This window comes from Takifugu flavidus, chromosome 11 (assembly GCF_003711565.1).
Source record: "Takifugu flavidus isolate HTHZ2018 chromosome 11, ASM371156v2, whole genome shotgun sequence".
NCBI lineage: Eukaryota > Metazoa > Chordata > Actinopteri > Tetraodontiformes > Tetraodontidae > Takifugu > Takifugu flavidus.
Genome location: NC_079530.1, coordinates 3,585,053 through 3,604,691, shown reverse-complemented (window position 1 = coordinate 3,604,691; position 19,639 = coordinate 3,585,053). Strand labels below are relative to the sequence as shown.

General features: G+C 44.4%; 1 protein-coding gene across 8 annotated transcripts in view; it reads left to right on the top strand.

Moving 5' to 3' along the window:
• The window catches only part of fgfr2 (fibroblast growth factor receptor 2), a 37,976-nt gene extending 18,573 nt beyond the window's left edge, over positions 1 to 19,403 (top strand). For 5 of the 8 annotated variants that reach the window (XM_057047679.1, XM_057047680.1, XM_057047674.1 and 2 more), the window contains 12 exons: positions 95 to 285; positions 1,262 to 1,406; positions 2,680 to 2,880; positions 3,486 to 3,624; positions 9,980 to 10,101; positions 10,797 to 10,907; positions 11,278 to 11,468; positions 11,918 to 12,040; positions 13,023 to 13,093; positions 15,453 to 15,590; positions 16,505 to 16,610; positions 17,809 to 19,403. In XM_057047679.1, coding sequence (XP_056903659.1) covers positions 95 to 285; positions 1,262 to 1,406; positions 2,680 to 2,880; positions 3,486 to 3,624; positions 9,980 to 10,101; positions 10,797 to 10,907; positions 11,278 to 11,468; positions 11,918 to 12,040; positions 13,023 to 13,093; positions 15,453 to 15,590; positions 16,505 to 16,610; positions 17,809 to 17,973 — 1,703 coding nt within the window. In that variant the 3' untranslated portion in view covers positions 17,974 to 19,403. Of the gene's footprint in view, positions 1 to 94; positions 286 to 535; positions 675 to 1,261; positions 1,407 to 2,679; positions 2,881 to 3,484; positions 3,625 to 9,979; positions 10,102 to 10,796; positions 10,908 to 11,277; positions 11,469 to 11,917; positions 12,041 to 13,022; positions 13,094 to 15,452; positions 15,591 to 16,504; positions 16,611 to 17,808 lie in introns of all 8 variants that reach the window. The other 3 variants (XM_057047676.1, XM_057047677.1, XM_057047675.1) reach the window with 3 other exon arrangements.
• Positions 19,404 to 19,639: the final 236 nt, after the last annotated feature.

Sequence of the window (19,639 nt, the reverse complement as noted above, 5' to 3'; positions counted from 1 at the left end):
CTTTTTCCCTTTGTGTGAATTGTTTAATTTCAAATAAGTTAATTTAGTTAATTATTTTCCATTGATGCATAAATATTTCCGTCCCTCTCAACAGAACGTTCCCCTCACCGACCAATTCTGCAGGCTGGTCTCCCAGCTAACACAACTGTACACGTAGGTGAAGATGCTCGCTTTGTCTGCAAAGTCTATAGCGATGCCCAGCCACACATCCAGTGGCTAAAACACATCGCTCAAAATGGCAGCCGTTTTGGGCCCGACGGGAACCCTTATGTCCGAGTGTTAAAGGTGCGTTCTTCTCTCTTAATCCTTCCTTCATTTTAGGTTGATGCTTTGCCTGTGGTTTCAGGTCTCTGGGATGAATTTCAAGTAAAAGGAGTTAATCACTGCATTCCTTCCCCAGAGAACCGCCAGTTTGTTTCCATGCTGCGACCTTACTCGGTGGCCCCTGTTCTACAGCTGCTGTCATGTTGTTTGAGTGTGACTTTCTTGCTGCCATATGTTTGAATTTACACGTGTGTTTACGTATGGGTTGCAGCGTTCGGGCATTAACAGCTCGGACGTGGAGATCCTCACCCTCACCAATGTGACGGAGGAAGATGCCGGCGAATATATCTGTAAAGTCTCCAATTACATAGGCGAGGCCAGCCAGTCAGGCTGGTTGACTGTCATCCCAGGTAATGCCTGAGACCTGACCCCATGTGTCTCCCCCACCAATCCCGATGTGGTTTCCCAGGCTCAATCCCTGACCTGCTGTGCTGTAGGGACCCTTCTGGTGGTCTCTTGATTGTCCTGGGGTTCATGGGTCTTTTCTACCCTAATGTCAGACCTTTGTGTTCTAGCTTGGGCCATGGAAGCACTGTGTAGGCCTGCAGATCAGACACACAAATTGCCACAGCTCACACCTCCTGGATGGTGCATCAGACTGGTGTTTGGTGATGCAGTACTGTGCTCTCCATGTTCTGTGTACAATGCATGTGTTCAGTCCAGGATTGGCCTCTGTTAGAGACTTGGTGATGGGAATCTTTTTTACTTTTATTTTTTGGTGAACTGGGCTGTTTCCTCATTTTTATTGGGTGCTGTCTCTGTCTCTGTCATAAACTGTCTACACCCACAAAACCTTCCATTATCCTCCCTGGAGACAGGACCTCATCACGGATGCCATCCAGGATCTCTTTTTTCAGTCTTGGTGTTGTGGGTCTCATTTTTCCCCATGTTTCTCTTCTTCTTTCTCCTATTCTTTTCCACCTCCCCCTCTTCCCAGACCGCAGGTGTTAACACTACAGATAAGGAGATTGAAGTTCTCTACTTGCCCAATGTTACTTTTGAAGATGCTGGGGAGTATACGTGCTTGGCGGGTAATTCTATTGGGATCTCCTTTCACACTGCTTGGTTGACGGTGCTCCCAGGTAGATATATTCTCCTCCCACTCACCACTTTTTTGATCACCTTTATGTCCATTCAGTAGCCTCTCTTGAAGGCAAACCTTCTGTGCACAGTCTGAGACAACACCCAAGACAGAGTAACTTAAGAACTGGGACCTTTTATTCTATAATGTTATCTGGGTCGAAAGCTGTTGAAAGCTTGGAGCATTATGGCGGTCTGTGCACAACATATCATTATACTGTATTTCTGAGATGGAAGTGAAATTTCCAGAGCAGCTCAAGTGTCTCCAGACTCCATAATGATTGAGGGTTTATCTTTTTCTTTTTCCTGCTCTCTTAACCCCTGTTTTGTTCTGATTCTTACACAGATGTATTTGTACCTTACTTCCTTTCCATTCCTGGCTCTGATAATTGCCTTCTGTTAGGATCCTTATTTCCTGATGAAATAAAGGTCAAAATATAAAGCTCAATCCCTCCTTCAGGTTGGGTTGACTTTCTCAGTTATCAGGGCCAAACTTTATACAGAGCAAATTAAAGTTTTTTTGCATCTCTACTTCCTCAACTTGTTTTGTTCTATTTTCAAACCACCTCTGAATGCTTCGCCCATAACAATGCATTTAACTTACTGCCTAAACAGCAAAATATATTTGCATGAATTCATAGACTTACATCTATGTCATAATAACAGGTTAGCTTATTTAAGCATAAACAAAACAAAAATACCTCCCAGGCAGGCTATTTCCTGTGGGATTAATATGTAGTATTTTTTGCCCTCGACATGCTCTGTTGGCACCAATGGTGCCTGTGAGACTATGGCCTCTGTGTGCATGCTTTGGTTTTCAGACCAACATGATGACAGGGTTTTTACATATAGCTAACAAACAGACTGCGTGATCTCCAGCTTTGTACAAAACCTTGTTTGTGGCCTGTGTATAATAGAACAGACCATTTCTGTACAACACACAGACAGGAACACACACATGCATGACCTCAGCCCTTTTCTGGACAGGCAGTTGAGGCCACAAAAAGACACTAATCTGCCTTGCTACCATCTGAAGTGAGGCTTCTGTGGTTCTGTTGTCTGCGGCTGTGTGTTTGTATCCACACATCTCAGCACGAACTCCAGACAGAAAGTATGTAATCAAAAAAAGCTAACCTTTTAGGAAGAGAGACATCTAAATGCTGCAAAACAGTTCTGTTTACTATAGATACTGATTGCATTAACATAAGTGCTCTTAAGCTCAGTTTTCTCTTTGAGTGTGAAATTTTTCTCACTGCTTACACCACATTTTCACAGCCATTGAAGAATCCCATGGTCCCCTTTCGCCACACTACGTGGAGATCGCCATATACTGTGCAGGAGTCTTCCTCATTGCCTGCATGGTGGGCATTGTGGTGGTGTGCCGGATGAGGAACACAACAAAAAAACCCGACTTCGGGGGCCAGCCGGCTGTCCACAAACTGAGCAAACAGATCCCGCTGCGGCGCCAGGTAACAGAAAGTAGATAAAGAGTTCTAATGGCATCTAACACCTTTGAGGAGACACACTAGAAAATATGCAGAGATATAAAGAAAGGACAAAATACCATAAAATAGTTTAAATTGGGGGGAGGAATACATAAAAGTATACAAGTTACTGAGCTAATACTGATTAATAAATTTTTCAGAAATAAAAACAATAACTGGACTGCTTCAAAGCATGGCATCTAACGTTGTACCACAGATTTAATATAGCCTTTCTTCTTAAGGCATATGTTCGTATGCCTTGAGGAAAACCAAAAGCTGCAATCTAAAACACAAACAAGTGTTTGGGATTACGTTCCTCAGAGAACCTGTGACAAGGTAAGCTTAGTGTGGAGTGACAGTGGTGAGGCAGAATTATTAGTATATCTTAAGGCATTATTGCTGTTTCTCACTTCTGTAGTGTACTCATCTCTAACCAGCTCCCACTATAATTTTAACGTATAAACCATGGAAATGTATAGAGTACATGTTCCAAATCCTCCTTCATGGGCACATTTACTCCTCTAGTGATGCCTTGGAGCTTTATTTGATCTTTGAACTCAGACAGCGATGATCAGCCATTCTCTTCTGTCCTGTAGGTGTCAGCGGACTCGAGTTCTTCAATGAACTCCAACACACCTCTCGTGCGAATTACAACGCGGCGGAGCTCTGCACACGATGAGCCAATCCCCGAATACGACCTTCCTGAGGATCCACGATGGGAGTTTACTCGAGACAGGTGAGAGCGGGCTCCTCCAACACCTTCCGCTAACATTTCCTGCTGTTGTATCTTTGACTCATCAATATTTCAGAAAAGTTGTTCAGAGATTTAATAATTGCACTGATATCAGTGATACTTTAGAAAAATAAGAAAAACAATACAGATAATTTGATGCATAAGTATGTAAACGTCCTGTCCTTCTAAAAGGCACGCAAGGATCTAAACAATGTCACTGTTGCCTGGAGGGAGAGTTCATAATAACAATGACTTCTGCAAACAGTACCGGTACTTGTTTGACAGTCTGCATAACAGCCTTTAGCACTACATCCTTCGCTCATTTCCTTAGTGTCAATACAGCTATTATTTGACTAACAGGGTACATTATGGTGGAGGATATCAATAAAATCACAGTACAATGCACAGCTCTTTGATTGTATCTCAGCTGGTAAATGGTAGATAAGTATTGTTTCATATGATGAGGGATGTTAACGCTGATAGGCAGCAGACAACAATGGCTAACTGGTGTATAATAGTTGTAGTGGCTGTGATAATGGTTTATGAGTCATCTGTTGTTGTTCTGGTAAAAAAAAAACAAAAAAAACCTGAACTTGGCCCCTTGCCTGGCCATGAAACCTGGGACTCCGTCATACTCTCACTCACACATGCTTCTGATGCTTTGGGATGAAGCTGTGCTAATTATTGGTTTTGACCTTCTTGGTCAAACAATGTTGCTTCAGTTTGTCACAGTTGCAATGGATGGTGATGAAATTTGTGTCTGATTTAATGAGACGGCAAAGGTTATACTAGTTGAACACACACTTAAGGTTTGCGCAGAAAGGGGAAAATCAATTAGTGTCGAAAGTGTTATAAAACACTAAATAACTTTTAATACCTCTGAGTACATTCAGGCTATGGAAAAGTCTATCCATCCATCCATCCATCCTCTACCGCTTATCCGGGGTCGGGTCGCGGGGGCAGCAGCCTAAGAAGAGAAGCCCAGACTTCCCTCTCCCCAGCTACTTCTTCCAGCTCTTCCGGTGGGATCCCAAGGCGTTCCCAGACCAGTCGAGAGACATAGTCTCTCCAACGTGTCCTGGGTCTTCACGGGGGTCTCCTACGGGAGGGACATGCCCTGACCACCTCACTAGGGAGGCATCCAGGGGGCATCTTAACTAGATGCCCAAGCCACCTCATCTGGCTCCTCTCAACGCGGAGGAGCAGCGGCTCTACTCCGAGCTCCTCCCGGATGGCAGAGCTTTTCACCCTATCTCTAAGGGAGAGCCCAGCCACCCTACGGAGGAAGCTCATTTTGGCCGCTTGTACCCGTGATCTTATTCTTTCGGTCATTACCCAAAGCTCATGACCATAGGTGAGGGGAGGAACAAAGATGGACCGGTCTTCACCACAACGGACCGGTGCAGAGTCCGCATTACTGCGGACGCCGCACCGATCCGCCTGTCGATCTCCTGCTCCATTCTTCCCTCTCTTGTGAACAAGACCCCGAGGTACTTGAACTCCTCCACTTGGGGCAGGATCTCCTCCTTGACCCGGAGAAGGCACTCCACCTTTTTCCGGTTGAGAACCATGGCTTCGGATTTGGAGGTGCTGATTTTCATCCCAGCCGCTTCACTTGCGGCGGCGAACCGATCCAGTGATCGTTGGAGGTCACAGGCTGATGACGCCAACAGGACCACATCATCTGGACATCTCTGGATGTTCTATCAGTCTGTGGTCGCCAGCGTCCTGTCCTACGCTGTGGTCTGCTGGGGGGGGAGCGCAACAAAAGCAGACCTCTCCAGGCTGGAGAAGCTGATCAGGCGGGCCGGCTCGGTGGTGGGGATGAAGCTGGAACCTCTGGCGACAGTGGCAGAGAGGAGAACTATCGACAAACTGCGGAGCATCATGGACAATGTCCGCCACCCTCTGCACACTGTCATCCACAGCCAGAGAAGCCTGATCAGCCAGAGGCTACGCCTCCCCAAGTTCAGGACCAACAGACTGGGGAACTCATTCATCCCCCGAGCCATCAGGCTGTTCAACTCATCACTGGGGGGGAGGAGGGCCAACAGGAGAACCGGAACATTTTTATAGTTTTATATTTATATTGTTATATTCATATTCTATTTTTAATTTATTCTATTTTATTTTATTTCTTATTTTCTTATATTCTATTATCTTTAATAGGTTTGATGGGGGGAATGGTGGTGGGAAATTTTGTAGATGCTGTAGATCTTTGGAGATGCTAATTTCCCTGGTGGACACCCCCTAAAGGGATCAATAAAGTTATCTTGAATCTTGAATCTTGAATCTTGAATCTGCAAAAAGCAGAGACCCGATCCTGTGGTCACCAAACCGGACCCCCTCAACACCATGACTGCACCTAGAAATTCTGTCCATAAAAATTATGAACAGAATCGGTGACAAAGGGCAGCCCTGGCGGAGAACAACCCTCACTGGAAACAAGTTCGACTTACTGCCAGCAATGCGGACCAAACTCTGACACCGATCGTACAGGGAGCGGACGGCCCGTATCAGCGGGCCCGACACCCCATACTCTTGGAGGACCCCCCACAGGACCCCCCGAGGGACACGGTCGAATGCCTTCTCCAAGTCCACAAAACACATGTGGACTGGTTGGGCAAACTCCCATGCTCCCTCGAAGACCCTGCTGAGGGTATAGAGCTGGTCCACTGTTCCACGCCCAGGACGAAAACCACATTGCTCCTCCTGAATCCGAGGTTCGACTATCCGGCAGACCCTCCTCTCCAGTACCCCTTAATAGTCCTAACCAGGGAGGCTGAGGAGTGTGATCCCCCTATAGTTGGAACACACCCTCCGGTCCCCCTTCTTAAAAAGAGGGACTACCACCCCGGTCTGCCAATCCAGGGGCACCGCCCCCGATGTCCACGCAATATTGCAGAGTTGAGTCAGCCACGACAGCCCTACAACATCCAGAGCCTTAAGGAACTCTGGACGGATCTCATCCACCCCCAGGGCCTTGCCACCGAGGAGTTTTTTTGACTACCTCGGCAACTTTAGCCCCGGAGATATGAGAGCCTATCCCCAGGTCCCCAGGCCCTACTTCCTCACTGGAATGCGTGTTGGTGGGATTGAGGAGGTCCTCGAAGTATTCCTTCTCCGATCCACAACATCCCGAGTTGAGGTCAGCAGCACACAATCACCACTATACACAGCGTTGACAGTGCACTGCTTCCCCCTCCTCAGACGTTGGATGGTGGTCCAGAACCTTTTCGAGGCCGTCCGAAAGTCGTTCTCCATGGCCTCACCGAACTCTTCCTCACCGAACTCTTCCCATGCCTGGGTCGTTGCCTCAGCAACCGCCGTAGCTGCACTCCGCTTGGCCTGCCAGTACCTATCTGCTGCCTCAGGAGTCCCACAGGCCAGTAAGGCCCAATAGGACTCCTTCTTCAGCCTGACGGCATCCCTCACCACTGGTGTCCACCAGCGGGTTTGGGCATTGCCGCCTTGATAGGCACCAACCACCTTGCGGCCACAGCACCGGTCAGCCACCTCAACAATGGAGGCATGGAACATGGTCCACTCAGACTCAGTGTCCGCCGCCTCCCCCGGGATATGGTCAAAGCTCTCCCGGAGGTGTGAGTTGAAGCTCCTTCTGACAGGAGACTCTGCCAGGCGTTCCCAGCAGACCCTCACAATACATTTGGGTCTGCCGTCCTGGTGCCAAGTGCACATGTGGACGCCTTTATGCCTGAACAAGGTGTTTGTTATGGACAATCTAAGATGAGCACAGAAGTCCAATAACAAAACACCATTCGGGTTCAGATCAGGGGGGCCGTTCTTCCCAATCACACCTCTCCAGGTCGTACTGTCGTTGCCAACGTGAGCATTGAAGTCACCCAGGAGGACAAGGGAGCCCCCAGAAGGAGCACGCTCCAGCACTCCCTTTAAGGACTCCAAAAAGGGTGGATACGCTGAACTGCTGTTTGGGCCATAGGCACAAACAACAGTCAGAATCCGTCCCCCCACCCGAAGGCGAAGGGAGGCTACCCTTTCATCCACCGGGGTAAACTCCAATATACAGACACTGAGTTGGGGAGCAACCAGAACTGCCACACCTGCCCGTCGCCTCTCACCATTGGCAACTCCAGAGTGGTAGAGTCCAACCCCTCTCGAGAAGACTGGTTCCAGAGCCCTTGCCGTGCGTCGAGGTGAGGCCGACTATATCTAGTCAGAACTTCTCAACCTCACTCACCAGCTCAGGCTCCTTTCCCACCAGAGAGGTGACATTCTGTTGTGGTCCAGGATTCCCAGTTGTGTTTTTCCCGCAGGGGGCGTGGTGGAGCCATGCTCCGGCCACCTGTTGGCGCACCTGCAGGACATCAGCGATCAGCCGCCTATTTAAGGTCTAAGACTCCGGTCTACCAGCGTCGGAGGATTTTTGTGTAACTTGGTATTTCTGGGGTCTGTGTTGGTTTTTGCAGGTTCTTATGATTTTTGTGGCTCCACGCTGGAGCTCTTGGTGTGCACCGGAGGACGAACTGTTGCTTCCCAGCAGTCCAGGAGGACTGTCCTTTTTGTGTTTGTTTAATAAAACCAATTTTTGGACCTTTCATCACTGCGTTCGGGTCCTAAACAACCACAAATCGTAACACATTGCGTGTCCCTAGAGCCAGTTTATGCAGCCAGGGATCAGACCGCCAAGATCCCTGCCTTCGGCCGCTACCCAACACACAATGCACCCGACCCCCTTGGCCCCTCCTGCAGGTGGTGAGCCCACGGGAAGGGGGTCCCATGTTGCCTCTTCGGGCTGTGCCCAGCCGGACTCCATGGGCAGAGGTCCGGCCACCAGGCGCTCGCCAACGTGCCCCACCCCCAGGCCTGGCTCCAGGAGGGGGCCCCGGTGACCCGCATCCGGGCAAGGGAAACGTCGGACCAATGTTGTTTTCCATCATTAGGGGGTCTTGGGCTACGCTTTGTCTGATCCCTCACCTAGGACCTGTTTGCCATGGGTGGCCCTACCAGGGGCATAAAGCCCCAGACAACGGAGCTCCTAGGATCATTGGGACACACAAACCCCTCCACCACGATAAGGTGGTAGCCCAGGAGGGGTGGAAACGTCTGAATTTTAAATAAAAAAAAAAACACACAAAAAGATGTGTTTTGTGGAGACTGAATACAACTGCGTGGCAGTTTTAGTCTTGATTCATTGCCTGCCTGCCTGGGCTGGAGGGACCAGATTAGGATGTAAACCATCAAGGAAAGCTAATGTTCTTGGTTTGCATGGAGGAAAACTTACATTGATTGGATGGCGTGTGGATGGCTGGACAGATTGGTTGTCATTGAGCATGCTAAATATGTGGACAGATAGGGGATTATGTTTCTACAGCAGGGCACCAGTCTCTGGCTTTGCAGGGTGCAGTGCTGGTGATTGCAAAGGCAGTATACTGGGGCGAAAGGAGGTGGGGACCTGCACTTGTCAATCACAAGAAAAAACAAGATACACTGCAGGTTCAGGGGTAAATTATTCTTTTTTTTTGTCTCTGACATTTGTGTGCAAGTACACATTATGTTACGACTGACACACTAGCAAATAATATCATGTACCCTTGGACTGCGATTAAAAGAATATTTTGAGTCATTTTAGTTATTGAACCTGATGAAAATCTGAGGCATTTTGCAACTAGTTTAGACAATAATATTAAGTTGCTGGTTAAGGTGCTTTTACAGAAAACCAGAGTCTAGAAACCTAGAAAATTGTTATGGATTATTAGGAAATTGTCAAATTCACAATTTAAAGTCAAAGATGATTAAGGCTTAAAAATACCTTAATTTTGATTATCCATGCAGAATATTTTTTGCACATCATAAATAATTCTGTGTGGACATATTTCTCAATAGCTTACATCATCATGACAGTTTCCAGTATTGTAGCAATTAAATTTCCATTTAGCATGTTGTTAGGTATGTGTCATTTCATTCGTCATCTTCTAATGGGTCTGCAGTAATGTGTCAGGACCTGTTTTAGGTCTTGACAAGAGTGTATATTGTAATACACCAAGGCAGATAACAACAGATTAGAAATAAGTGCCTTTTCTGATTTAATCCAGTAGTTGCTGTTACTATGGCACTGTCTTCACTCCTTGTGCCAATAAAATGTTCACAGAGACACAGAAATAGAACGATCTTTTTATATATATATAAAAAGAACAGGGTGGAGGTTTACAAACTGGATTAGCAACCAGTGTTATTTCCTCTTGTATTCTACACTTGTATACTTTGTAGGAGAGTGAGCTCATAAAAGTGTCAGATGATATTATGAGATTTTCTTTTGTTTTTCAGCAGCCTAACTGCAAAGTTTCTTGTCTTTTCCATGTCTGTTTGATGACTAAAGATTGACCCTGGGCAAACCCCTGGGTGAAGGTTGCTTTGGCCAAGTTGTAATGGCAGAGGCTCTGGGCGTTGATAAAGACAAACCCAAGGAAGCTGTGACTGTTGCCGTCAAAATGCTGAAAGGTAAGCATCAAATGCACATACGGTACATACTTCTCCATTAGGTGTTGTCTGGCATTTATAGGTCACTTATGCTCCAATGGAGGTTTAGGTGGAGCCTGAGGCTCTCATTATTATTCATTATTGGTGGTTGCTGAGTGACAGCTATGGTAAGTCGGGTTTGGAAGCTGAGGGTTAGGAGCAGTGAAATACCTATCCCTAAAGAAGCAGCTGGCTGTAGCTCAGTCAGCACTCACACAAAGAGACAAGTCACACAAGCTGTACTGCTATGATTAATGAAAACAGGAGAGGGCACAAGGTTGGTTTTGGGGAGGGGTCAGATCACCTACTGCAGCAGACCGGGGGACTAACCTTGACAAAGGAAATGTGCTGTTAAGAATGACTCCAGGTAAGGTAATTGTGCAGAGGAATGCTGGCAATGCTGTTCTGGCTGTCTGTATACTGTAGATCCACTGGCTCAATCAACTCCATGAAAAAGGAGCCTGTGCAGCAAATAATGAATCCAGATTAATGTCCCTAGCACTGAAAGGATGTCTCTGTAATCTTTATTAGAAACTTCAGTCTGTGCTGTAATTGTAGCCCACATTGTCTGTCAACCACAATTAATCATGCGTAGATACAGAAGACCAAAAGGTTAAATGTGGACATGGGACTGAGAGGTTTTTGCAAACTTTAAAGTCACATCTTCCCACTATTAGATGATGCCACGGAGAAAGAGCTGTCTGACCTGGTATCAGAGATGGAAATGATGAAGATGATTGGTAAACATAAGAACATCATTAATCTTCTTGGAGCCTGTACGCAAGATGGTGAGTAGACTCAGGCTGAGCATTCATTATTTGAAGACAGTAATGCTGTACATAAGCAAGCATTTATCTACAAATAAGCAAATACAGGAATAGCGTAAAATACATAAACTGGTATAAATAGCCTCCTCTCCGCTATAAATGCTGCAAACCAAGAGGCAAACTAGTTAAAATAGATCCATACATGCTAGTTGTGTACAAGAACATTTTTGAAATACGTTTATAGTTTTATAGAAATATTTAATTCAGTGGCTGAGATGAACATATCGAGGTGAAAAGGGATGTGTAAAAAAATGAGAAAATTAAGGTTTTGTCAAAGGGAATAATTTATGATCATGGTCCAGCAGTAATGTCTATCTCCTCTCTGATGCAGGTCCCCTTTATGTGATAGTAGAATACGCCTCCAAAGGCAACCTTAGGGAGTACCTCCGAGCCCGGAGGCCACCTGGCATGGAATACTCTTATGATATCGCCAGAGTCTCAGATGAACAACTTACATTCAAAGATTTAGTGTCCTGCACCTACCAAGTAGCAAGGGGTATGGAGTACCTTGCATCACAGAAGGTAAGAGAATGTGATGGAATCATTATATATTGTAAGCTTGGCTGTGGGAACGTTGTCTCCTAAAAACACTTCCCTGACCCCCTGCCCAATCCCTGAATTGTGTCTTCTCATCCTCTTGACAAAAGACTCTCTGTGCTGCAGAATTGTGAAGTTTTCACAAAGGGGGTACGGCCATGTTTGCCCGCATCAGCCTCACGCTTGCTCTCACTGTTGGAATGTAACAGAGTCTCACATGTACACAAACACATGCAAATGACTGCACAGGCATTTCAATGCACAGAAACAACTCAGAGCGTACACATATGTGATACAGCACGTGAGGAATTTTTACTCGGTCGGACATGCTAGCATTTGTGTCGTCCCACAAACCTATAGCATGCATGAGCCATCTACGTTTTGAGATCATTCTGAATAAAATGTCTTTACTGTTTTAATTCTTTCTATCCCAGTGTATACACAGAGACCTTGCAGCCAGGAACGTCCTGGTCACAGAGAGCAACATTATGAAGATCGCAGACTTTGGCCTTGCCAGAGATGTCCACAATATTGACTATTATAAAAAGACAACAAATGTGAGTCCACACATAAAGGGACACATGCTTAGGGGGAACGTAATGTTTATAAATGTCGCTAAACTATCCATTGGCCTCTTTTTTCTAATTCTTTCATCTTCCTGTTTAACGTTCTCCCTCTGCTTGGCGGAAATGGCTGGTTCCCAGGCAACATTTGAATGCTTATCAGTTCTAGATACTCTGCTCTGTAGGTTCTCCAGAATCTTTTTATTTAATTTTCATAGACACTCATACCATTACCCCAAAAGAGACAGAACAAGAAGGGAGCAGCTTAAACATAATTGGCATCCCTGTGGTGGCCTAGCGGTGTCTTTCTTTCCCACCCCAGAGCATTGATCATGCATCCTCATTTAATATGCATGGTTGGCTTTTCATAGCATGCACAATAACAGCAGCAACAATGCCTATCATTTACATTAAAGCAAAGTAGACAGAGCCCTCACAGATCCCTGTAGTAATGCATAACTTGGTTATCACCCTCCAACTGGAAAGATCTAGATATCTTATTCCTCATAAATGTTCAGTAACTTATAAAATGTGTTGTTGCTTATGTAATGAACACAATCCTGCACTAATTAACCTATTGCGTATTGCTCATTAGTGCATCATTTTATTTTCCCTTAGGGCTTATTTGGGGGTTAGTAATCCAGTGTGATGAGCTTAGTCATGCCTCACAGATATTGACCAAGGCTGCCTTGACAGCCATGTTTATCTTCCCAGCCAGTCTTTTAATGGCACCACATATACAAACTACTCTTTATCTCTGCTTCTGTTTATCAGTTCTTTTGCTTTTACAATCTAAATGGGAAACACTCCTCTCATGCTTCATTCTCCAGTTCCATTTAAACTTATTGACCTTTTTCACGTGTAATGGGATTTCCCAGCCGTGATAAGAATTCAGGAGTCAGGAGACTTTGGGAAGAATCTTTCAGTGGGTTTTGTGTAGATTTTATTTGACCCTTTCATCTGTCTTCATCCTCAGGGTCGTCTCCCGGTGAAATGGATGGCGCCAGAGGCGTTGTTCGACCGGGTCTACACACACCAAAGTGATGTGTAAGTACATAGGAAGCTGTGTCTGCATGATAATAAATCCATTTACACACACCAGTGGTGCACAGAAACTGTGCTCAGACTGCCTTTTTAGGGGTTTTATGTAGGTGATGAGTTTGTAGGTACAGTGGAGGAGATGTTTTGGTGAAGGTGAGGTGGGGTGCAGCACTGGCCAGTCGGTGGCAAAAGTGAGGATTTCATGCTAGACTTGAAGCCAGTGCTGTGTTACTAATCTGAACAGCTTCAAAGGGCCCTGGAAGGAGCCTGTAGTCCCCCCTCCCTGCCAGCTCAGTTCGGAAGTCTCCCCTTTTTTGGGCCTCCACACATGTCTGAATGCAAAAATTCTGCAGCCATCTACCCCCCTCCCCCCTTTACTTTCTCCATCCAGCCACACTTTGATCATGCGGCTCATCATTTTTCTTTCCACGATCAATATAGGCCCACTCTCTTATTGTCAAACCCACCCTTCTTATTTTCATTCATCTGGTATGGGAAGAGCCAACCAGGCTCCTTTTTTCTAATCAAGTTCCAGAGTACGTTTTTTAAAAATGGAACAAAAGAAGAGTGTCCCTATCTGTTTGCTGCTTTAGTCTATTGTGCTCTGACAGTTGTTTGAAGCTTGTCCTCCTGACACTGACAGCAGACAGTGCATGTGACAATTAGACAAATACCTTGTATGCTGACCCCTGTGTTTGAGTCATAAACTAGTAGCGGACAAAACACCACATTCAGACAGAGATTTTCTCTTCTGTGCATATTCTTGCTAACGTGAATAAGCTATGTTCACCATTATGAAGCTCTTTCTGTAACAGTCAATAAACTGCAGGAAGGCACAAAGAGGTTACCGCCGTCTTTCCTATCAGCTCACTGCTAATTACATTTCATCACTCACTTTCAGTAATTGTTTTTCTCATGGAAGTAAATAGAAGAGACATCTGTGGAGATGGAGGCTGTTGGTCTCAGATCAAGCATCACAAGAAGCACAAGCGATCAATACATGACTGAATTGAATGAATACATGAATTTCAATTAAACAAGACCTCTTGTCTCTTTGATAAATGGGTGTGAGGGACTCCACTCTGGCTGGGGTTAAGTAAGGATTAGTTTGACTGGAGCTCAGGTGCAGGCTCCCAGTCCAAGCCTGATCAATTAAAAACAACTAGATTCCTTTAGCTCCTGTTTTTATACCAGGTTTTTGATCAGATCAGATCCACTGATGTATACATTTATTGATGGATGTTTTGACATTTGGTTTAGCCAGAATCAACAAGCAACTGTTTACAGGATGTAATATTATTGTAATAACATAAATGTTCAATGTTTAACATGTTGAAATTGCGCAACATGTTGTATGAACATACACTCTATTTATGGAACATGGTAGGACAGTGAAGTTGACCCCAAGCATGCTGCTGAGAGCTTTATTTGTTTATTTGATCAAGGTCGGTTGGTACCGAGTGGTAGGTTGACATGGGTGGAGCAAAGGACCGAAAAGTGAGATGAGTGTTTCAGTCGGTAGAGAGATACAATACAGAGATAAATAGCTAACCCGAGTCTGGTTGTATAAACAGATGTAGGGTTTGATAAACTCCCACTCTGGTTGACCACAACTATTTACCTTGTAGGATGACAGGCATGTCAAAAGACTGCATGATTGCACCCATGGACAGCGTTTGTATCTGCATAGCATAATGCAGCTGTTTGTGCATTTTCCAGGCTGCAATAGAAATGCATGAATCAACAGTGATGAAAATGATGGCCCTGGTAACCCTAGTAAGCTCGTCACCAGGATAAGGAAATTACTAATCAGTGGGCATCTTCGGACAACTTCCTCCTCCTTTTTAATGCGCTGTGGGTGGTCTGCTGTTTTGTTTTGGTGTGGTGCAACTGAACAGTGCCAGATAGTGTGTATGGCCAGACAGGCACAATAGTGTTCTTTGAGATGGAGCCAGAGTGGCACTGAGAGTCGCACCACAAGTCTCCAGACAGCAGAAAGAGCCCATTGACGTCTCTGGAATGACTCTGTTGGAGCTGTTTTCAGATGTTGGCCAAATGGCTAAATGTAAAATTGACACTTATTGGGTTTGGTGATATTTAAATTAAACCATTTTCTAATTTTAGTTGCATCATTGTTATATTCTTGATGAGAAAAAAAAGAATGTCCCCTGCAGTGCCTTTGCAGCCTTGAAATCAACATTTAAACATACTGTTATTTATTTTGAGCAAATATGGAGAAATTGTGAGGAGAAATATTACTATATGTCATGATTTTACTGTTTAATGGTTTAAGTATTTATTGCCATGAACTGATTTGAATAAATGTATTTATAAAATGCATTTGTGTGATTTTCTGTCCTCTCAGCTGGTCATTTGGGGTGCTGATGTGGGAGATCTTCACCTTAGGGGGCTCCCCGTACCCCGGCATTCCCGTTGAAGAGCTCTTTAAGTTGCTCAAAGAGGGACATCGCATGGACAAGCCTGGCAACTGCACCAATGAGCTGTGAGGATCTTTCCTTGTTTCAATCAGAATTTTCATGACTGGCAGCTCTGCTTTCACACTCTTTGTGCGGCACAAAGAGTGTGAAAGTCAACTCACAAAGAGTTGAGTCAAGCTGCAGTCAAATCAAATCAATCTTTATTTATATAGCGTCTTTTACAATCAAAATTGTTTCAAGGCGCTTTCCATAATCCCAGGGCCTAACCCCAGACAAGCAACAGTGGCAAGGAAAAACTCCCCTTTAACAGGAAGAAACCTTGAGCAGGACCAGGCTCATGTAGGTCTACCTACATGAGCCTGGTCCTCCTGCTGATGGCCAGCTGGGTAGAGAGAGAGGAGAAGGGGGAGGACAGGTAGAGGATAGAATAGGTAGGAGAGGAGAGGAGAGGAGAGGAGAGGAGAGGAGAGAGAGGAGAGGAGAGGAGAGGAGGAGAGGAGAGGCATAGAGCATAGAAATACATACAAAAGTACATTATATTGAATATTGAATAGGCTGCCGGTTGAGTGGGTCAGCGGGGTTGGAGGTCATTATGCAGCTCTGAAGGCAGCGATACCTGTAAATGAATACAGAAGGGGGGGAAGAAGTAGAAAAACTACACAAGAAATAGCATCACTAGTCTACTTGATGAGGAGAGGAGAGGAGAGGAGAGGAGAGGAGAGGAGAGGAGAGAGAGGAGAGGAGAGGAGAGGAGGAGAGGAGAGGAGAGGAGAGGAGAGACAGCAAACAAAAGCACAAATGTGCTCTGATTGTCAATGGCGAAGACAGGCATGAAGGATATTCAATGTTTAAGTGTACATCCAAATACTAAATTAGAATCAGGCTGCTGTCTCCTGCAGACTAAATTAAATTATGAAATCTAAAGAGCCGGTGATATTTTGTAAATGTTAAATGGATGGTTAATGCCTTTTCTTGCCAGGTACATGATGATGAAAGACTGCTGGCACGCCATCTCATCCCAGAGACCCACCTTCAAGCAGCTAGTCGAAGATCTGGATCGCATCCTTACCCTCAGCAGCAATGAGGTGAGCCATTCTCAGCTTCTCCTTTGTTTAGTCAAAATTATTTTTCTGCCGACTTCAACCAGTAACAGCTGCACCAAGATCCTGGCAGACAGGAGCTTTAGTAACAGCACAATATTATACATTCCTTCGCTTAGTGTATCTATCCAAACTAAATCAGACTCTTGCTAGTAAATGCAGAGTTCAGCAGAATGCTGTTGAAAGCTTTAGGAGTGTTAGCAGCCATGTTGTTCACACAAAGCATCAACCAAAAAAAAATCTGGCTAATTCAACGCAGGCCCAACGTGGCTACTCTGGTCCAGTAAAGTTGCCCAATCATCATATTTAAGCTTTGCTCAACGCTGACATTCTTTTGCTTCGTTCCCCTTGTTGTCATCTGCGATATCCTAGCGTTGACCTCAAAAGAGGCCGTGGATGGAACGCTGTCAAGCCTTGTCTGCTCTGGAACCAGAGCTTCATGAATCTGTGCCAAAAGAGCCCAACTTTGATTTTGAACTTTTTGAAGAGCAATAAAGGGCCTTCCCCTTTCTCCTCAGCTCCAAACTCCTGGCAGATGTGGAGGTCTTTAGTAATGTGAGCCTTCTCGTGTGGAGCTGGGAAGCCAGTGTTCACTTTCTACAAAATCTCGAGAACTCTGTTTTCATCCCAACTGGTTCCACGAACAGACAAGCAGGAAGGAAAAAATGTGCCTCAAACGACTTGAAAAGACCAAAACCACTTTGCAACACTGGACTGAGTTAAAAATTAATAAATGGATTTCTTTTGGTTTTCATTTTGATTGAAGAGGCGTTTAGAGATTTGTTTTTATTTTTCCCAGCCGCTCTGCGCAGTTTAGCTGGGTGATTCCGTGACACATAGGCTGGGATTGAATTTAGGAATAATGCACATGGACTTCAAAACCAATAGCCCGACCCCTAAATCTTAGGGATCCACTGAATCACACAGCAGGACAACATTCATCTTTTTCATTGATTTTTATTCTTGGAAATATTGTTGTTCAGTATAAGCTTGTTTTTTTCTGTTCTGTTTCAAAAATCCTTGCAGGCTGATTTGCTTTGGTCTAAATAAATATCATGAAAATAATACCCTCTCACAATCTTCTGGAAAGTCCCTCAACTTAATGACAACACCGTCTCCTGTTAGCCAAAGACTTTTTTTTAACCTCTCACTCAAATCTTCTAATGGGATTATTTTCTTGCAGGAGTATCTGGACCTTTGCATCCCATCAGAGCAGTATTCTCCCAGCTTCCCCGACACCCGCAGCTCCTGCTCCTCCGGTGATGACTCTGTGTTTTCCCATGACCCGTTACCAGACGAGCCCTGCCTCCCCAAATACCAGCACATCAATGGCAATGTTAAAACATGAGCACCCACCCCACCCCTTCACACCCCAAGTTTGGACAATCCTGTTCTCTCCCCTCTGTGTCCAAAAACACTCGCAGCGCAGGAACCCCCCCATCTTAGATCGACTCCCCTCCCATCAGATGGACTACTGAAACCATTTGGGACAGTGCAGGTGGCGACGCTGCTATCACATGCTAATACTGCCATGCGTACACGCTACTTATGGTACATGATCGCGTGATGTCTTAAAGGAGTGGACAGGGATCTTACAGAAACTGTTTTTTACGACTGAATGAACTGAGAAACCAGCTCCTCCTGTTCCTCTCCTCATATAAAAACAAAAGTTTATATGTGGTTCTTGTGTTTGTAGCTGGAGTATTTTTTGTACAATCAACAATGGTACTTGTTTGATGGTCCCACTCTAGTGGCTTCCAGTACTTTTACTTGCTTCTGGATGAATGAAGGGACTGGACATTGAAAACAAGGGATGAGAAGAGGATGACAAATAGGAACACACAAGAACAAAAAGACAGAAATTTAACTAACAAAACAAAAGAGCATAATATTTTGAATTTTGATGCTTTTTACTTTCAATACTATAGATAAATCTTACCATTTCTGGAGAAAGAATACATATAATGTATAGTGCCGGTACATTTGTAAATATATTCAAATATGTATAAAATATATTATATATTTACATTGATTTTTTTGTATGGAAAATGACTCCGACCCAACTATGAGTTTGAAACAGGTGCGCTAACCGGTTATGTTTCCTCTATTTCTACAAAACCACACGCACATACACGCGCTACAGTATTGGCTTTCAGGGACTGAGGTATGAGGTTAGGTGAGCATTTTAATTTATTGACTTGTGTTCTTTTTTACAGATGAAATGTTTTTAAAAGTGATTTAAAAAAGAACAACAAGTCAAAAATGACATTAATGATGCTGATCATACAGAAATAATACAGTAAATTTATGGTAATTTAATCGATCTTTCACAGGTAACAAAGAAAAGCTATTTTAATGAATTTTGAAAGATCCAGGTTTTGTAAGTTTTATATATGAATGTGAATATTAAGTTAAAATTAAACTTAAACTGTACATTTTATAGTCACCTAATCTCTTTCTTACATAGATGTTGATGCCATTTCTATTGCTCATTGTACTCTCTTGTTAACTATGCTATAGGAAATGAGATTTATTTCTGGATATTTATATGTAATTGAAAGAACAAAAACAAGTTTGGAAAATATCTGCTAGCAGTCCCATTTATACTAAATATAGACCACATTAATATTTGACAGATTTAAAAGCTGAAATACGAAGTATTAAATAATTCAAGTGGATTTTTCCCCCTTGTTTTTTGTTTGTTTGTTTTCTACTGGACCAACCAACGATACATTACAAAGTGTCAAATTTGCAAAATAAATGATACAAAATGTCAAATTTTCTCTGAAAGCTCTTTTTCAGTCTCATATACACTATATATTAAAAAAATATATTTCTTTCTCACCCTCCTGGGTGGTGCCTCCTTCAGACTTGGGTCCTCTACCAGAGGCCTGGGAGTCTGAGGGTTCTGCGCAGGATCTTAGCTGTTCCTAGGACTGCGCCCTTCTAGACAGAGATCTCTGGTGTGGTTCCTGGTATCTGTTGGAGCCATCTACTCAGGTTGGGTGTTACTG